This window comes from Lacerta agilis, chromosome 4 (genome assembly GCF_009819535.1).
Source record: "Lacerta agilis isolate rLacAgi1 chromosome 4, rLacAgi1.pri, whole genome shotgun sequence".
Taxonomy (NCBI): Eukaryota; Metazoa; Chordata; class Lepidosauria; order Squamata; family Lacertidae; genus Lacerta; species Lacerta agilis.
In genome coordinates, this window is record NC_046315.1 from 1203839 (window position 1) to 1224098 (window position 20260).

At 47.4% G+C, this 20260-nt stretch overlaps 2 protein-coding genes across 2 annotated transcripts in view; one reads left to right on the plus strand and one right to left on the minus strand.

The window, feature by feature from the left end:
• Nucleotides 1–20260, minus strand: part of LOC117044871 — a 628087-nt gene that overhangs the window by 605726 nt on the left and 2101 nt on the right. The window contains 3 exon segments of the mRNA XM_033145648.1: nucleotides 3078–3084; nucleotides 5586–7031; nucleotides 8417–8420. Of these exon segments, the coding sequence (XP_033001539.1) occupies nucleotides 3078–3084; nucleotides 5586–7031; nucleotides 8417–8420 (1457 nt within the window).
• The window catches only part of LOC117044870, an 878236-nt gene that overhangs the window by 499916 nt on the left and 358060 nt on the right, over nucleotides 1–20260 (plus strand). The window lies entirely within an intron of this gene.

Here is a 20260-nt window from a genome sequence, read left to right on the forward strand (position 1 = left end):
CACAGGAATCCAGGTGCATTTCTGCAAGGAGTTCCTTTTCCTGAAAAAGAAATAAGGATTCAAAACAGAGAATGAATGGTGAGAAATATTAGAAAGAGAATGACAAAGACAAAGACATCCAGGGTGTGAGATCTCATTCCATGGATGCCTTCCCAGAAAAAAGGATGTGCCATCAGTAGAGAATTATGGGATGTTCTCTGTCCTGTTTGGAGCCCCTTGGGAGTATCCAGAGGAAAGTCTCTCTCACCTGCTTTCTCTCCTCTGCCTGACTCAGGAGGAAACCTCCGGCCAGGGCCACCGCCTGGGAACTGGTCTCCGCTCCTTTGGCCTCCTGGCAGCAGAACTGCCTCAATTGCTGGCTCTGCACCTCTGAGCGGAGGGTGTCCTCCTCACCCAGGATCTTCTGCACTGGGTTTTCCCAGAATCCCCCACTGCTCCCAGTATGGATGGCATGGTATCTTCCTGCTTCAGGGCCAGCTGAGTCTCGCTCATCCATCTGTGGTCTCAGGAAGCCTCTAAGAGATCGGAAGGAACCCTCTGGTCTTCTACCAAGTTCTGTCTGTCTTAAGGAGAGGCGCTAGCAAATCCTACAAAGCAAATACATTGTTCTGTTACAAAAGTTGTATAATATCAGGAGAAGAAAAAGGTTCCTTGAGCTAGCATGGATGAGTCTGGCTGGGAACCAGGGTAGGACTGCACCACATCCCAGACTCTGAGCTATCATTTTTAATAGGAAAAAAGCAGGAGGAGGAGGAGGAGGAGGAGAAGAGGAAGAAGAAGAAGAAGAAAGCAGCCTCTATCCCTCCTAGAAGAAAGATTGCAATGCAAAATGTGGAGGCAACTGAAGGGATTTCTGGGAGGTGAATGAGCCTGGTTTCTTCTGCCTTCCAGTCAATGCATGAAGTCAGAACCGAATGACAAGAGAGACATTTGTATCTTGTGATAAATGGATGCTTGGCTCTAGTGGGGGTCCTCACCCGGGGGTCCTCAGGAGTTCCTCCCCACCCCCACCCCCACTCCCCTGCTTCTGTCTCCTTTTCTTGCACTTGGCCGCTCTCCAGACAGTCTCCTGGGGTGGGGTCCCTTTTTCTTTGCTCTGAGGGCCAGGTATGTATCTGGGCAACTGCCTGAGGGCCAACTGGCCCAAAGACACCCCCCTTAAAATTTAGGCTGGTAATTTATTATTGTTGTTGTGTTAGACAGCTTAACACACACACAGCCATTGATGCCAAGGTCCCTGGAGGCTCAGTGAGTATCAGCGCCCATTTCCAGCTCAGCTGCTTTTCCAGCAACAATCCCTTTGGGACAGAGAGGATGTGGTCCTGGGATGCCCTGCTCTGGGTGCGAGGGGATTGCTGCAGTGGCCTCCGTGTGGAGCTGCCCTTGGAGACACTGGGAAACTGGTTTGCAATGCAGCAGCCAGACTATGGGCTGGGATCCCTCTCTTTATTCCTGCCCTTTCTCTCCCCCCTTTCCTTCCTTCCTCCTCCAGCTTTGGAGAACCATTTGCACGTTTCCTCTGTTGTGCAATGACGCTGAGCGAAGTCACACAGAGTTCAAGTCCCAGGGACTCCTTTGTTCGAAGAAGGGAGATTTCGTGGGAGCCATTTGGGACCCTGTGATCTCCCGGAAGGAGAGCGTTGCAGACCTGGCCCCTCCCTGGCAGGCCCCTCTCTCTCCTCCCCCTGCATGAGCAGACCAGGCCCCCCCCCCAGGCTGGCCCCCTCCCCTGCTGCAGCCCTGGGACCCCCACCGCCTCCCCACTCACCAGATCCCAGGAGGGGACAGCCAGGCAGCCCTGGCAGGAGAGGGAGGGAGGGGCCTGGGCTCTGGAGGACCTGGCCCGCCTCCCCTCACTTCCTGTCCTCTCTAGGAAGTCTAGGAACATCTAGCAACAGATTTAGAACTCTGGAGGACCTGGCGCCCTCTTGCTTCCTGTCCTCTCTAGGAAGGCAGCTCCGTTCCCTTTAACCCTTGCAAAGCCGAGTCCACCCAGCTCTGCTCTCTCTCGCCTTTCTGAAGCTCAGCTGTTTATTCTTTTTTATGGATATGGGCGGGGGGGGGGCAGCTTCCCCCACTGGCTAAGCCAATGCCCAGGTATCCCTTGGGGATTTTGGCTCTTGGTTGGGCTCTGAGCATCTCCCTCCTCCCTTGGCCAGAAAGTGGAGAAGCAGCTTGCCCTCATTCCCCCATGAGCCGGGATCCTAGGTAGACTCCTTTACCTGGGAGTAAAAAAAAAAGCCAACTGAGCATAGGCGGGCCTTGCTTCCGAGTAAACACCCCCAAAACTTGCGTTCCCATAACCACCGCTGCGATCGGTCTACTCGGAAAGTAAGGACAGGACCCCCCCCCCTCTCTGCAATTCAATGGAGGGTCCTTCTTTCAACCCAAGTGAAAGGTCCCTTCTGGCAGCTTGAATCATAGATTCCTAGAGTTGGAAGAGACCCCAAGGGCCATCCAGTCCAACCCCGTCAAGCAGGAAACACCATCCAAGCATTCCTGACAGATGGCTGTCAAGCCTCCGCTTAAAGACCTCCAAAGAAGGAGACTCCACCACAATCCTTGGCAGCAAATTCCACTGTCCAACAGCTCTTACTGTCAGGAAGTTCTTCCTAATGTTTAGGTGGAATCTTCTTTCTTGTAGTTTGAATCCATTGCTCCGTGTCCGCTTCTCTGGAGCAGCAGAAAACAACCTTTCTCCCTCCTCTATATGACATCCTTTGATATATTTGAACATGGCTACCATATCACCCCTTAACCTTCTCTTCTCCAGGCTAAACATACCCAGCTCCCTAAGCTGTTCCTCACAAGGCATTGTTTCAGGTCCATTCTTAACCTGAAACTGTTCCTCCTAACCACTTTAGCTAATGGGACCTCCCACTGCCACTGCGCCACCAGAGCACAATTTCTGTTCTTATCCTGAAGCAAAGTTCTTAACCTGAAGAAGGTTTGGATTTGATATCCCGCTTTATCACTACCCGAAGGAGTCTCAAAGCGGCTAACATTCTCCTTTCCCTTCCTCTGTGAGGTGAGTGGGGCTGAGAGACTTCAGAGAAGTGTGACTAGCCCAAGGTCACCCAGCAGCTGCATGTGGAGGAGCGGAGACACGAACCCGGTTCACCAGATTATGAGTCTACTGCTCTTAACCACTACACCACACTTATTTCTGGGTTAGCAGAGTATGTAACCTGAAGCATATGTAACCTTAAGTGTATGTAACCTGAGGTACCACTGTAATTTGGCTTCTCACAGTGAAGAAACTGCCAGAAGGCCCTTGGTGCTGGACTTCAGCATCCATGCAGAACGATGGGGGGTGGAGACGCTCCTTCAGGTATACTGGACAGAGGCCGTTTAGGGCTTTAAAGGTCAGCACCAACACTTTGAATTGTGCTTGGAAACGTACTGGGAGCCAATGCAGATCTCTCAGGACTGGTGTTATATGGTCTCAGTGGCCACTCCCAGTCACCAGTCTAGCTGCCGCATTCTGGATTATTTGCAGTTTCTGGGTCACCTTCAAAGGTAGCCCCACGTAGAGCGCATTGTAGTAGTCCAAGTGGGAGATAACTAGAGCATGCACCACTCTGGCAAGACAGTCCGCAGTTAGGTAGGGTCTCAGCCTGCATACCAGATGGAGCTGGTAGACAGCTGCCCTGTGCCTCCATGGACAGCTGTGAGTCCAAAATGACTCCTAGGCTGCGCACCTGGTCCTTCAGGGACACAGTTACCCAATTCAGGACCAGGAGGTCCTCCACACCTGCCCGCCCCATCCCCCCAAAACTGTACTTCTGTCTTGTCAGGATTCAACCTGAATCCATTAGCAGCCATCCATCCTCCAACCGCCTCCAGACACTCACACACTCTTTGAGGTGTTCCAATGCCAAGTTCAAGGACTGAGAGCCTGGATTGGCTCTTCCTCACCGTCTGTGGACGCTTCCAATGCTATCTGACCTGTTGGAAGCCTGCCCTCACCTTGGCTGCCTTCTAGCTCTCTCTCCAACTGAGCTGGGAGTGAGTGTCCGGTCTGGGAAAGGCTGTGGTTGTGGGCTGTCAGCCCTCAAGATGAACTCTTCTCCCTCACCAGAAGCCTCATTCCCTTGTTTCCCTTCCCAATGCTGCCTCTCCTACTGGGTCCTGGGAATCCACGTTCCTGACACTATCTCCCTGCTTCCTTTTCATTATCAGTCATTTCCACCCAAGAAATGGGAAGAAAGCAGCTGCTCAGGTTCAGCGCAGGGTTTGTTGGGGTTGAGATTAATGAGCTGACTATGGTATGATTTATCAGCAATAAATATGGTTTATTCTTAGCTGTAAGTGAAGTCACATTTGAAGCAATACAGAAGCAGTCAAAGGGAATTTCCTAGGAAATCTTTTATTCACCTGCAATCATGGGTGTTGAACACACAGAAACACATGAATAATGTGAAATTGCTGGGAGTTACAGTCTCCAAATAACACTCAACACAAGCAAGCAGATTAATGGAAGAGTTCACATGATTTCCCCACCTTCTTCTTTTTTTAAAAAACAAAACAAAACATTGTTTTTATTTATTTTCATGGTACAGAGAAAATTTTTAAGAAAGTAATAGTAACAACATTAAACAACAAATAACTTGTCCTGATGAACAGACTTCATTCTTGCCATGTGTTACAAATTTCATTTGATTATTCTAAAATATTATGCCACCTTTCCCCATGAGTGCTAGGTGTATTCTTAACAATTCATGTATTCAACAAACATTGGCCAAATGTTATAAAACGAATATGGATTGTGTTCCCCCACCTTCTTGATTTCCCCAGGCAAACAGCATTTAAGATACTTAAATTGTGGTGCCGCCCAGACGTTGAACAACAACGGGCTCAGGACAGAACCCTGCAGCACCTCTCTTGTCCCCTTCCCCCAGGATGATGAGGAACCATGAAGGAGTCCTCTTTGGGTTTGGTAAGTCAAATCCACCTAACAGTTCCCTCCTTCAGCCAACGTTTTACAAACTTCCTCACATAAATATCACATGGGACATTGTCAAAAGCCTTACTGAAATCAAGATGCACTATTTCCACAGCAGTCCCCTGATCCACAAAGTTTGTAACTCCATCCAAAAAAGGGGGAGGAGAGATTTCTCTGGTTTTACTTGTTTTTGAGAAACCCATGCTTTCATCCTGTATGTTTATATTGTGAAATCTTCAGATGAAGGGCACATAAATTTTAAAAATGGTAGTAAGTAACAAGGATATTGACAAGCTGGAACGTGTGCAAAGGAAGATGAGCAAGATGGTCTTATTTTATTAATGCATTTATTTAATTTCTATACCACCCTATACCAGGGGTGCCAACTTGAATAAAATATTGAGGGGGGAGGGAGGTAAGCCCCGGTATAACAAAGGGTTTTTCCTGCCCTTTAAATTCTTTCATGAGAACTGAGAGGAGCTACAGTATACCTAAAGCAATTATATGGTTTCTCCCATATGAATTCTTTGATGGGAAGTGAGACTGTGGCTGTGACTGAAGCACCTTCCACATTCCCTGCACTGCTAGGATTTTACCCCTCTATGAATTCTCTGATGCTTAGCGAGATAGGAGCTCGTACTGAAGTTCCTTCCACATTCCACACAATTATAGGGTTTCTCCCCAGTATGAATTCTTTGATGGGAAGTGAGGTCGGAGCTCTTCCTGAAGCTCTTTCCACATTCCACACACTGATATGGCTTCTCCCCTGTATGCATTCTTTGATGGCAACTGAGAGCGGAGCTACAGCTGAAGTTCTTTCCACATTCCACGCACTGATAGGGTTTCTCTCCTGTATGAATTCTTTGATGGGAAGTGAGAGAGAAGCTTGTAATGAAGCTCTTTCCACATTCCACACACTGATAGGGTTTATCCCCTCTGTGAATTCTCTGATGGGTCATGAGATTGGAGCTCTTACTGAAGCTTTTTCCACATTCCACACACTTATAGAGTTTCTCCCCTGTATGAATTCTTTGATGGGAAGTGAGAGAGGAGTTGTGACTGAAGCTCTTTCCACATTCCATGCATTGATACGGTTTATCCCCTGTATGAATTCTCTGATGCTTAGTGAGATCGGAACTTGTACTGAAGCTCTTTCCACATTCCGCACACTGATAGGGTTTCTCCCCTGTATGAATTCTTTGATGGGAAGTGAGATTGGAGCTCGTACTGAAGCTTTTTCCACATTCCAAGCAATTATATGGTTTCTCCCCTGTATGAATTCTTTGATGGAAAGTGAGATCGGTACTCCGGCAGAATCGCTTTCCACATTCCACGCACTGATAGGGTTTCTCCCCTGAATGAATTCTTTGATGGGACATGAGATCAGTGCTCCGACAGAATGTCTTTCCACATTCCACGCACTGATGGGGTTTCTTCCCCGTATGAATTCTTTGATGGGAAGTGAGAGAGGAGTTGTGACTGAAGCTCTTTCCACATTCCAAGCAATTGTATGGTTTATCCCCTGTATGGATTCTTTGATGGGAACTGAGATCGGTGCTCCGACAGAATGTCTTTCCACATTCCAAGCACTGAAAGGGTTTCTCCCCTGTATGAATTCTATGATGGTCAGTGAGGTGGGAGCTCCTTCTGAAGTTCTTTCCACATTCCAAGCACTGATAGGGTTTCTCCCCTGTATGAATTCTTTGATGGGAAGTGAAAGAGGAATTGTGACTGAAGCTCTTCCCACATTCCATGCATTGATACGGTTTCTCCCCTGTATGAATTATTTGATGGGAAGTGAGATTCGAGCTCATACTGAAGCTCTTTCCGCATTCCACACACTGATAGGGTTTCTCCCCTGTATGAATTCTTTGATGGGAAGTGAGATGGTGGCTCTTACGAAAGCTCTTTCCACATTGCACACATTTATAGGGTTTCTCTCCTGTATGAATTCTCTGATGGGAACTCAGAGAGGAGCTCGCACTGAAGCTTTTTCCACATTCCAAGCAGTGATATGGTTTCTCCCCTGTATGAATTATTTGATGGGAAGTGAGATGGGAGCTATGACTGAAGCTCTTTCCACATTCTATGCACTGATAGGGTTTCTTCCCAGTGGGATTTCTTTGATGAGAAGTGGAATGGAAACCTTTCCCACTTTCAAGATATTTATAAGGCCTTTCCATTGTGGGGATTTTTTCCTGGTCACCCCTATTCTTGATTTCCAGTTCATCACGATCTGCAATGAAGAGAGAAATGGATTAGTGTCTATTGGAGAAAAAGAGCCCACAATTCATTAAGAAAACTTGTTAACAATGGTAATAGAGGAATATCACATTTGTTAGATCGGTGGTTTTACTACTGAGTTGGATGCATATGTTAATGGGGATCTACTGACCTCCTTTATATAATTATTGTTTTATTGGATTTTCAATTAAATGTTTACATAGACAATCAAATATAAATAATAAGAAAAATAGGATTCTCTCAAACCCTTGGACTTCCCACCACCCCTCCTAAATAAAGGAATGGACATCAAAATAGGTTGGGACGGACTTCCGGCGGCGACGCCATAGCGGGTGGTCGTGGGCTGCTTCGGCTGCGAAGCGCCCAGTCCATCCCGGGGGTTGGAGCCCCGCTACCGCAAAGCGGGGCTCCGGTGGGGTGCGGGAAGAGCGTCCCGCACCCTGGGCTCCCCGGCTGTGCCCGTTGTGGCTCCGAACCCTTCCCTCGCTCCCCCTGTAAAGGGGGAGTGGGGGTGAAGGGACGACGGAGCCGGGCTATAGGGGACATGCCCCAACCGGGATGCAAATGCGGCGACAAATCCCGAGATGAGCGTCTAAGTTCTACCTGTCATTAATGATTTGAAAGAACCCGGTGGTCGTGAGTATTTGACTGACTTTTTTACCTTTGGAACGATCCGGGGGGAAGAGGAAAGGCAGCCTGCCTCCCTCCCTTCGGGAGAAGGAAAGAAAATAACCAGTTTAAGTGACTGCTGCTACAACAATGGATATAATGTGTCTGGAATTTGAAAACTGAGACTGCTGAGATTTCCCTTTGGGGATTAAGTGGGCAGAAAATATCTCCGTTTAAAGTTTTGGTCTTTACGCTCTGGCTTCAGAAAAATGGCGATGGGAAATTTGGACTGACTGACGTGGGAAATAATTGAAACAAAGGAAGGAAAAGACAGGAACTGAAATTTGACACTCACCCCCTCCCCCAACATGCTGGACTTTGTGTTTGAACTTGTTTTGAACTCTGGACTAACGGACGAAGAAATGCTTACTGTCTTGAGACTAGAACTGCTCAATCGGAAATTGAAAGTCTTGAGTGGGATAATAAATAAAAAAAATCTACTTTCCACAGAGGAGGCTTTTCAAAAGTTTTACACAATGGAAGGAAACCTTGGCAAAGAGTTAGAAGGGATACTTGAAGGATGGTTTGAAATGGCTGGGCGACTCCGGGAAAAAGAACCGTTCTTTGGGGGTGGCAGTCCCGGAACGGCAAGATTTGCAATATCCAGACCCCGAGGTGGGAGCTCGGGGGCAAGGGACGTGGAATTAAGATATCTACAAAAAGAAGAAGTATGGTACAAAGAAGCGGAGGAGCCCAGAAAAGAGGGGATGTGTATCCTGAAGCTTGATGCAAGGTTTGTTGTGAATGCTGCCTGGATCTGTGGACATTTGGGAAAAGAAGACAATTGGAAGATTGGTTCCGGCGAAAGACAGAGAAAGACAATGGACAGAGGGGGTGTGGGGTGAAGTATTAAATGTAAAATTTAAATGGCTTGTTATGGTATCTGAATTCGGAGGGTGAAGGTTGTTAATTGTAAGTCTATCTTGATTAAGTAAGGAGATATTGAGATTTTATGTTAATAGCAGCATGATAAAGGACAGAAGAAATAAGTTTAGATTTTATAAGAATACTTTGTTAAGATTTATGTTAGAACATGAAGATTAAGATAATGGTGTTATCTTTATTTGAAGTTAATTTCTTTGTTTTGTTTTTTAGAGAAAAGTTGTTATGGAAGTAAAATATAGTTTTAAAACCGAAGGTGAAAAGGCAGGGGAAGTCAAACGTCAAGATTCGAAAATAGAATTTTTTTTTTCCTTAGGTATATAAACAAGAAGAAGAATCCTGGCAATATATGTATTTGTATTTGTTATGTATTTGTAGGTGTGGGTTTGGGTTTGTGTTGTGTTATGAAAATGTTAATAAATTCTTTATAAAAAAAAAATAGGTTGGGACGCCAGTAAAGCAGTATTGAGAGGATTTTTTATTCAGCAAAATGCCATTCAAAAGAAAAGAAAATGACATATGGGGAGAGATAAGTAGAAACAAAAAAGACCTCTATACAATCACATTGTAAGAAAAGCGTTATATTTGGTGGGGAGGAAATATAAAGATCTAATCAAGCATGAAACACCTTGGTGGATATCACCTTTGGAAGCAAAGGCGGTTAAGAGAAAAAATGTGAGACTGGTTAACATATAAATGGTTGTTGAAAGAGGAAGAGAATCAACTAAAGCTTAAAAATTATGAGGACATTAAGAAATATCTTGCAGGATTGTCAGTTCCATAATTTGCTTTAATTTCGTTTTTATGCTGTTTCGTTAATTTTGTTTTAACCCTCGGTATACTAACCCTAGGGCCGCGGTCGACAAGGTTTACCTTGCTTGGGCCAGTTCACTCCAGTGGAGATCCCTCCGTGGGCTGGATTGTGTGTGCGCCCGCAATTCCCGGCGCCACGAAAGCAAGTCTCCACACCGCGCTGTGTCGGTTTAGCGCAGCATGCAGGGGCTCGCCAAGTGGCCAGCTCGTGGACCGGTTAAACAACCCCCGTGGGCCACTTGTGGCCCATGGGTCTTAGGTTGCTGACCCCTGCCCTAGAGTCTTCCACAGTTATCACAAGGTCATCTGCAAATGCTGTCAACTTCCCACCATTGCTGGATGCTTTCGGGGCTCAAGAAACCCTCTTGAGCTTTTTGGGGGTACGTCACCTTCTCACTTCCCCCCGACCCCTTGGGGTGATCCGAGTCCATACCTAAGAACTGGGCTCGCACCCTATTGCCATTTTTACGGCAAACTGGAAGTCTCAACTGACATCCTAAATGAATTTGTGATTCCATGAGACTGGCTCTTCTCTTGAATGGATTTTGTTTCGCTCAATCCCCTCCATTTCCAACATCTGTCTTCTCTTTGGTCAACCAAAGACTGACAGGAGGAAAACAAAAACAGAAAACATGACAGGAGCTATTACAACTTCCCTAACAACTCAGAAGTTTACATTTAAAATCGCCTGGGCAATTCAGACCAGTCTGATAATTCTCTAAGAAGCTGCAACTGGAGGAAGAACATTCACGGGGGGGGGGGGAATAATTCACTGTTCAAGGTTTATTTTGGGAATATTGTAATCCAAGGTGATTTAAGGGGGCACAGTTGAATTCTATGAAAATATATGAGGTTCATCAAAGAGAGCAGTTTTGAATTTAAAAACAGATATTATGATCCCACAAGGAGCCTTACCAAGAGAGGCCACGATCCCACGATTCTCCTCCATGACGTCCTTATGCAGAGCTCTCTGGTCAGGATCCAGCAACTCCCACTCCTCATCCGTGAAATAAACAGTGACATCTTCAAAGCACACTGGACCCTAAAAGAAAAAGGGAAATGTCCTCCTCTGAGACAACAGTGTTGTTGTCATTACACCCCTCGGCCTCTGTGGGGGCAAGACAGCTTCCCCTGACCTGATCTGGTTCCACAGCCGCTGCTTCCCTTCTGCCCCCATGGAAAGATGGATCAGGAGGTCTTGCCGGCATCATTCTGTCACCTGCAAGAGAAAAAAGGTAAACAGGATGCCAGGAGTGCCTGCTTCTCTCACAGGTGAAACAGGGCATCTCTAACTACAGATGGGCCTTTGAGAAAGCCTTACCTGCTGAGAGCATTTGGACTTTTGTGCCCGTTTCATATGTTAGTTGTGCAGAAATACATCTCCCCACCCCTGGACCCTTGTCCCCAACTTCCTCCCCCCAAAACAAGATGAAAAGAACCCTCAGATGAGTTGGAAAAGCAACAGAATGAGACCAAATGGAGGAAAAACCACCTTCCTCCTCACCCAGTGGCCTCTCTCTGGTGTCCAACGGAGGCCTCTCTGCCTCACAGGAATCCAGGTCCATTTCTGCAAAATGATCCTTTCAATGAAAAAGAAACAAGGATTCAAAACAGAGAAAGAATGGCAAGAAATATTAGAAAGAGAATGACAAATACAAAATATTTAACGGTGTTAGATCTCATTCCATGGCTGCCTTCACAGAAAAGAATGGGCCATCAGTAGAGCATTATGGGATGTTCTTCGTCCTGTTTGGAGCCCCTTGGGAGTATCCAGAGGAAAGTCTCTCTCACCTGCTTTCTCTCCTCTGCCTGACTCAGGAGGAAACCTTCGGCCAGGGCCACCGCCTGGGAACTGGTCTCCGCTCCGCATTCCCTCACCCAGCTCTCTATCTCCGCGGGAAGGACAGCCAGGAACTGCTCCAAGATCACCAGGTCCAGCATCTCAGCTTTCGTGTGCCTTTCCGGCTTCAGCCACTGGTGGCAAAAGTGGTAGAGTCGGCTGCAAACCTCTCGGGGTCCTTTGGCCTCCTGGCAGCAGAACTGCCTCAACTGCCGGCTCTGCACCTCTGAGCGGAGGGAGTCCTCCTCACCCAGGATCTTCTGCACTGGGTTTTCCCAGAATCCCCCACTGCTCCCAGTTTGGATGGCATGGCCTCTTCCTGTTTCAGGGCCAGCTGAGTCTCGCTCATCCATCTGTGGTCTCAGGAAGCCTCTGAGAGATCAGAAGGTACCCTTTGGTCTTCTGCCAAGTTCTGCCCATGCTAATGAGAGGTGCTAGGAAATCCTACAAAGCAAATACATTGTTCTGTTATAATTCTGATACATCATAAGGAGAAGAAAAATGGTTCCCTGAGCAAGTGTGTATGAGAGTTGCTAGTAACCAGCGTAGGTAGGACTGTACCACAGCCCAGACTCTGCCCAGGAAAGTACCATGCCAAATCTGCAGACAGCTGGAGGCGGGAGTGAGGGGCGGGGTCCCTTTTTCTTGGTAATCTTGGGGTACTCCTGGATCTAACATGTTCCCTGAAGTCTCAGGTTGGGGGAGAATAAAGGCCCAAGAAAATAAACACACACACACACACACACACTCCCCATTACCATTTGGTGCAATCTGGTTGATCTAAATTTGAATTCAAAGAAAAATCATTGCATTCTATTTGAACCCGTCTCCCAGGTTCATCAACAGAAAAGCACGTGATCCTGTTTCATTCATTCGCCACCTAAGAGGAAAAATGACTTGCTCCAATTTAACCCATGCACATCCACAAGGGCTCTTGTCTAGACGTTTGGCTGTGGGATGCTAAATGTTCTGTTTTCCCCTTTTCTGTTTTGGCTTAAACTAACTCACAAAGTAAGAAGCTATATACCAGCCTTCCCCAAACTAAGGCCTGCGGTCCAGATACGGCCTGAGGGACTCAGTTTTCCGGCCCACGCTGCCCCCCCGCTGCCACTGCCCACTCTTACCGGTGCGGTGTGGTGCAGCTGCCCACTTTCAGGTCGGTGGAGCGCCGGAAACAGCTTGTGTGCCTGCGCACAGCCTCCGCAGACCCAAAAGTGCGCCGGAAATAGCGTGCACTTGCTTCCCCACCCTCTGGCCCGCTGCGCAATCGGCGCTGGAGGAACCAGCCAGAGGACGGGTAAGTTTGGCAACCCCTGCTATATACCGACCACTAGTAGCGAGACGTATGTTGCAGGTCTTGCTGCAAATCTGTTGTGCTGTTTTCGTGATATGCAAAACCCCAGTAGAAAGCTATTCCAGAAAGAGAATAAAAAAGACAACACACACACATCCAGGCCCCGACCGGCGCTGCATCTTCACAGCAGGATCAGGCCACTTCCAACAGTCCTGGCTTCCTCCGAAAAGCCTAGAGCTGTCCTTTGCTAAGGATGCTGAGAGTTGCTAGGATACACCCACCCCCAGGGATCCCTAGGAATGGGAGCTCAGTGGGGGGGGGGGTCGTGGAGGGAAAGGGTCTCCCAACCACTCTCAGCACTTGGGGGGGGGCTGCCTCTTTCAGCCTCAGCCCAGGTTTGCTTCCTTCGCAGCAGCAGCAGCAGCAGAAGAAGAAGAGTTTGGATTTGATATCCCGCTTTTCACTACCCGAAGGAGTCTCAAAGCGGCTAACATTCTCCTTTCCCTTCCTCCCCGACAACAAACACTCTGTGAGGTGAGTGGGGCTGAGAGACTTCAGAGAAGTGTGACTAGCCCAAGGTCACCCAGCAGCTGCATGTGGAGGAGAGGGGACGCGAACCTGGTTCACCAGATTATGAGTCCACCGCTCTTAACCACAACACCACACTGGTTCTCTCCTGCCTTGGATGGTGAGACCCTCACTGATTCTCAGCAGGGCTTTCCATTCAGTCTCCCAAGATCCTCCGGGGGCTTGCATGTTCGAATGGGCGCGAGTGTGCCAGCCAGGATCAGGCCAGAGGGCCCCTCTTGCGTCCAGCCTCCTCTTTCCACAGGGCCAACCTGGTGCCTCTCCTGCCTTGTGCCCCTGCAGGACTGGAGCGTAAGAGCCAAGCTCTCCTCCTGGGAATTTTCCAGGAGCATGGCTGCCTTGGAGGGAGAGCAGAGCCACCCATCGCCCTCTCCTCCCCTCCTCCTCCTCCTCCTCCTCCTCCTCCTCCATGAACTGGCCCCCATCCTCTTTCAAGCCACCCAGGTTTGTGGCCTGTCCTGGCTCCTGTGGGAGAGAGTTCCACAGTTCAACTCGGCACCTCCATCTTCCAAAAGGAGTATCATGATTTATTGCATAAGTCAGGGCTGACGTTGTTTTCCATTTCTTGCATTTACCTAGTGTCCAAACGTTTCTGTCTGGCTGCAGCCTATGCTAATAAATGTGGCTGATTCCTAAATCTGAAGGGGGTTTATTTGCGCATCCCTCTTCCCCTGTCCCACAGACACCTCACCAAAGGGGCAAAGTGCACATTTATATATATTAAAAAAATGCAGAATATAGAGTACTGTAGTTGCAGACCTCGTGTGACCTCGCCCGTCAATGACTGCGCATGAGCAGATCAGGGTCCCCCAGGCACCCTCCCCTGCTGCATCCCTGGGACCCCCACCTTCTCCCCACTGCACCCTCTGGGGGGGGGGAGAGAGGAGACTCACCAGATCCCAAGAGAGGATTGCCCTTCCCAAAGGGGCAAGCAGCACATTTATACCAATGCAGAATATACAGTACTGTAGTTGCAAACCTCTCGCAACCGCCCCCCCCTCCATGGCAGGACCCCCTGCTCCCGGGGCCTGCCCTCCCCCCACGAGCCACCTTCCCCTGCAACCCTGGGACCCCCCCCACCTTCTCCCCACTGCACAAAAGACACTCACCAGATCCCCATGCAGGATTGCAATGCCGCATTTGCAGGAGAGGAAAGCAAGGCAGCCCCCCCCTTGCAGGAACAGGAGGGAGGGGCCTCGGTTCTGGAGGACCTGGGCCCCCCCCATACTTCCTGTCCTCTCTAGGAATGCAGCTCAGTTCCCTTTAACCCTTGCAAATCCGGGTCCATCCTGTTCAGCCCTCTATGCGTTTCTCTCTCCCCCCTCCCCCACAATCTCAGAGATGCTTTTTTTTGGAGGGGACCCTCTTGGTTGGTCTCTGATCTGCTCCCTCCCTTGTCCAGAAACTGGGAAAAGGGGTTTGCAGGAAGCAAGGAAACTCATCCTAGAATGGGAGGGATAGAAGGGAACCCTAAGGGTCATCTAGTCCAACCCCCTGCAAGGCAGGAATCTCAGCTAAAGCATCCGTGGCAGATGGCCACCCAACCTCTGCTAAAAACCTCCAAGGAAGGAGAGTCCGCCACCTCCCAAGGGATTCTGCTGCTCTTCCTGCTGTTTAGGCAGAAGCTGCTTTCTGGTCCTCTGGGCCCATCATTTTGGGTGCTCCCCTCTAGAGCAGGGGGAAAGAAGCTGGCTCCCTCTTCCATGGGTCAGCCCTCCAGATATTGAGAGGTGGCTCTCATGTCTCCAGCCAGCCGGAGCTCAGATGAGGGAGGAAGAGGGAGACACGCTGTCCCTGCCTCTCTTGGAACTGGAGATAGGAGGCCCCACATCCACCCCAGAAAATATACCTGCAGGTTTTTAGCTGCCTTTCAGTTCCTTACACCTCCTGGTCCAGAACAACTTGGCCACAATAAGGAAATTTTGCCAATGTGACGGCTATTTCCCACTCCCCCATTTCAACTCTCTGACACCCTATCTGCATAACTTAGCAATTCCAAAATATAGACACGCTTTTACTCTCGCAAGATAGAATGCATTGCCCTCAGTTGGACTTGAGGGACGATTTCCACAGATTCCACACGGAAAATGCTTATGTCCCTGTGGAGATGGCGGTACTGAACTGGTGGCGCAGGTCCTTTCGGCTTGCACTTTTTATAAAGAGGAATGTCCGTTCTTTTAATGTCCATTCCGGGTCTCCCAAGCACTGTCACAGTGTCCTTTCTCTTGGCACATCCAGATGAGCAGGTGAAAGCAAAGGTTACAAGGTTTTTAGCCAGGGCAATTAGAATAAGATCCACTATTTCACTATTAATTCAAAACCCTAAAATGTATTTTATATAATTGACTTTTTTATCTATATTCTTTGTAAATCATATATTGTTGTTTTATTGCTATGGTGGATGGCTGTCGCAAATAGAGATTCCTTTCTTCTCTGTGCAGATGTGGGCCAGGGCAGCCCAGGGCAGAGGGCAGGGAGGGTGGCTGGGCTGCTCTTCTTCCAGGGGAGGTTTCGAAAGTCTCTTCTCCTCCCTGGCCCCGTTGGCCAACTCTCCCTTTTATGCGCTTGCCATTCAGGGGGGGTCTGAGCTGTCGCTCTTCTTGCCCTTCTGCTTCTTGGAACAACTGGTTCTGTGTGGGCAGCAGGGAAAGTGGACTTCTGATCAAACAGGAGTGGGGGGGTAATTCAAATACCATATTTTTCACTCCATAGGGCGCACCTCGGTTTTAGAGGAAAGAAGGAAAAAAAATATTTTTCTGGTTTTCCTCCTCTAAAAGCCCTGTTTTTTTGAGGATCAGCTAAAAGTTTTGCAGCTTTTTTGCAAAGGGAAAATCCCTGGTTTTTTTGAGGATCAGCTAAAAGTTTTGCAGCTTTTTTGCAAAGGGTGAAGCCCTGGTTTTTTGAGGATCAGCTAAAAGTTTTGCAGCTTTTTTGCAAAGGGTGAAGCCCTGGTTTTTTGAGGATCAGCTAAAAGTTTTGCAGCTTTTTTTGCAAAGGGGGGGGGGAAGCAAAGAGGAAAAGCCCCATTTTAATGGGATTCAACTCACATTTCTGCAGCTTCTAAAGAAAAGGGAGCCTTTTCTACAGTTTCCAGACAGATAATCTAATCAGCCAGTCCCATGTCGCTGGGGAAACAAACAACCTCCCTCTGCAGCACATTCAACAAAGGAGGGCGGGGCTGAAAGGGAGCCGGGACTCTTATCTCTCTCCCGATCTCTTGCTGATCAGCTGCTGAGTGGGGTCCTTTCAACACCCCCTTTTCTCTTTGTAAAATAAAAAGCATGATCCTCTTTTGGCCCCTGGGCAATTCAGCTCCAGGGACCACCATTCGCTCCTTAAGAGGCACAGATATTTCCCCTTATTTTTTAGGAGGAAAAAAGTGTGTCTTATGGAGTGAAAAATACGGTAAATTATGCTAGTGGAAAGATTAGCACTCGTGCAAGGGATTCCCCCTCTTTCCTCCAGATGCACCATGTGCCAGCCAACCTCCCTTCAGTTCTCTGTTCTGGTTTTTGTGGTGGTTGTGGCTTTTAAAATCAAGTGGTATATAAATTTTATGAACTACAGTAATAGACAATGTCGGTGGTGCCTGCTTGAACCCAGTACACATTGCTGAGCTGGGGAACCATGTTGCAAAATGCAGAGAAGTCCATATTTTGAAGGCTTTGGGTGCGTTTGCCTTGCAATGCCCGGCTATACCCCTTGGCCCCGTCCTCCAAACTTAGCTGGGGGGCTGTGCTCTCCCCCTCCAAGGAGATGGGATAGGTATGGGGAAACCCTGCTTTTTGGGCCAAGTTCCTGACTCCCCACCCAAATTCTTCCATGCCAACTCAGCTAGATTGGTAAATAAAAAGTGGTTGCTATGCAATGTATGTGTGATAATAATATTGTGGCACCGGATGGCACTGTGGAGTCCAGTTTTCTCTGTTTTCCCTGTTTGAATTTACAATGCCTTTAACTGAAGCGCTTCTTTGATGTGTCTAGATCCTCCGTCAACCCCTCTTCTCATCCCTATCTTCTCTCAACCATCCCTTTCTCCCATCTCAAATCCAGCCCCTTCTAAAAATTCCCACAGAAACAGCTCCTTTTATGTTCCCTCCAAAAGTGCTGGCTCCACCCCCCTCTGGGTAGCCAATCAAAAAGAGGCTCCAGCCCTCTGGTGGAATTCTCAAGCACTGCATCCCTAGACTCTGCTGTCCATCAAACCCCCGTCTTATATTGGTGCATCCGGTTCTTCCCAAGTGCAAAACTTTACTTTTCTCCCTATTGAATTTCATTTTCTGAGCTTGGGCCCAGTTCTCCAATCTGTTAATGGCATCTTGAATCCCAATTCTGGCTTTTGTGACATTAGCTGCCCCTCCCAGTTTGTCATTTCTTGATTTATTTATTGAATCTGTATACCGCTCTATACCCACAAGTCTCAGGGCAGTCATAACATACAAGCACAATATAAAAACACAATATACAGACTTCCGGTTTGCCACGATGGGGAAGAAGGAGCCGGTGACTTTCTTCAGGGAGTGCCGTTGCCATGTTTAGAGACTGGGGGGCTCCACGGATGCTTTGTGTCCCCAAACCTCCTGGGGGAAGACGGGGAGACTGGAGAGGACCCGCTGAAACGAACTCCATTCTAGCCCCCACAGTGGCAGCTCTGCATGAGAAGGTCGAGCCACGGCACTGGGTCATGTTGCCTCAACGGCAAAAATCCTTGTAACCCTTATTGGAGTGGCGAGCGTTCCCAAAAAAGGCGAAAAGCCAAAGAAAAGGTAGAATGGAAGAAAAGAGTGAAGAACCAATTCGGCTAAGTTCTGGAGAGAAAGGGAAGTCCTCTCCAGAATTGGGAAAAGAAGCATTTGCCAAATATTGGCAGAAAAAAGCCAAGGTAAAGCATAACATCTTGCAAAGACATTGAGGAGAGAAAACGGGAGAAGGGAGAACAAAAACATTACAATTGTTACAATTTAAAAATTAGAGATAAATACCCACCCTGAGCTATATATCCAGTCGAGAGGATGCAAAAGTGCCAGGAGGAGAGAGAACAAGCAGTTACGGAGGATTCTGCGAATCTTTAATTATACAGATAGGGGAAAAACACGAAAAGACTGTATGTTAGTAGAGGATGAGCTGCCTCACTTAATGGAATTGAAACCATGCTGCTTCCAAGTATTAGAGATCAAAGACTGTGATAAAGAGGGGGAAAGAGCAAAGGGAGAACAATATCGTGGTTCTCAAAGGATGGATAATATCGGTTACTACAGGAGAAAGAAAATAAAATAATATTCCCCAAGACACCCAGTGGAGACATTCAGAATAACAAAAAAAATTAATTGGAAAGAAAAATAATAGTCCAACAGAAAATACATGGCTAAACAAAAGAAACCACCCAAACCAGGACAAGCTAAAAGGGGGGCCGCATAAGGAGATGCCAATATACCAGAGATCCTGGTGGAATTTGGAAAAGATTTACAAAATAACACCAAAAAGATGGGCGAATTGACAACAGAAATCAAAACACTATCCAGGAAAACTAATGGTTTGGAAAAACCAGTCCATGCTTTGGAGGAGGGTGTTAGGAGAAATTAAGAAGATTACTGAGAGATTAAAAGGGATCAAGAAAGAATGAAAACAGAGATAGCCACAGTAAGAGAAACTCAGGAGGATACTGTAAATAATATTGCACTTCTGGAATTTTTTAAAAAATGACACAACACTACATCTGAGAGGCATTCCAGAGCCTCAGAATGAACAAATCAGATTTAAAAGGAACCAGGAAAAGAGATTGCTGATTTTTTTTGTCAATTATTTAAAATGTTTGAAAGGAAAGATTCTTCTTTGTTGTATTGTTTTTGTTTATGCTTTGTTGATGTGGAATGTTGTCAGAAAAGGAAATAAATAGAATATATACCCAAAATAAGTAACAAAAACAAAAACAATAGAAGATGCAGCAAGCTTGTTTTTTCCTGCTCCAAAGGGTAGGACATGAACCAATGGCTTCAAGTGAACAGAAATGAGATTCATACTACACATCAGTAAGAAGTTTTCGACAGCAAGAGCTGTTGTTTTTCAGTCGTTCAGTCGTGTCTGACTCTTCGTGATTTCATGGACCAGAGCACGCCAGGCACGCCTATCCTTCACTGCCTCCTGCAATTTGGCCAAACTCATGCCAGTCGCTTCGAGAACACTGTCCAACCATCTCATCCTTTGTCGTCCCCTTCTCCTTGTGCCCTCCATCTTTCCCAACATCAGGGTCTTTTCCGGACTTCCGCTTGAGAAGCCATGGAAGATGGCTGAAAATTCCATTGCTCTAGCTCCCACGGGGTAATTAGAGGCTGAGAAGGGAGTAATCAGTCTCCCAAAATCTTCCCAGGGGTATGGGAAGACACTGCCTCATCTGCAGTTGCCCAACAACCCAGCTCCGAATTCAGAAGGAAAGAGGGGCTAGGGGCACTGGATGCAGAGCCCCCGAGAGAACCTGGCTCTCCTGGACGCTGTCTCCGGGGAGCATCTCAAGTTCCATCTTTTAAGATGAAAAATTGGATTTCAGTTTTGGGCATGCTTCAAGCGAGGAGGGAGAATTTAATCTGCTAAATATCCAGCTACTGAGATGCTAAAAAAGGACTGAGTGAAAGAGGGAAATCATCGGAATGGTATGTTGGCACTGAACTGAAAGGGGGGGGTGAGCTCCTTTGTACTTTCTACACTGTCCCATTATATTACTTGGCAAACCCCCCAGAAGAACCGTTTATTTGCAGCAAGCAAGAATGGAAAGATAAACTGTGTGGAAATCAAAACATTATATAATTAAAGGTTCATATTGACATAAAATCCACACAGATTTAACTCGCCTGTGGGAACAATTCAGAGGCTGTGAAAGAATGAAGGACAATAACAGAAAGAGCTAAAGGAACTTTTGGAAATGAATATAAAATGCAGTAAAATTGAGAAGAGATTAGAACTCTCCAAACCCTGAAGCATGGGAAGTCCT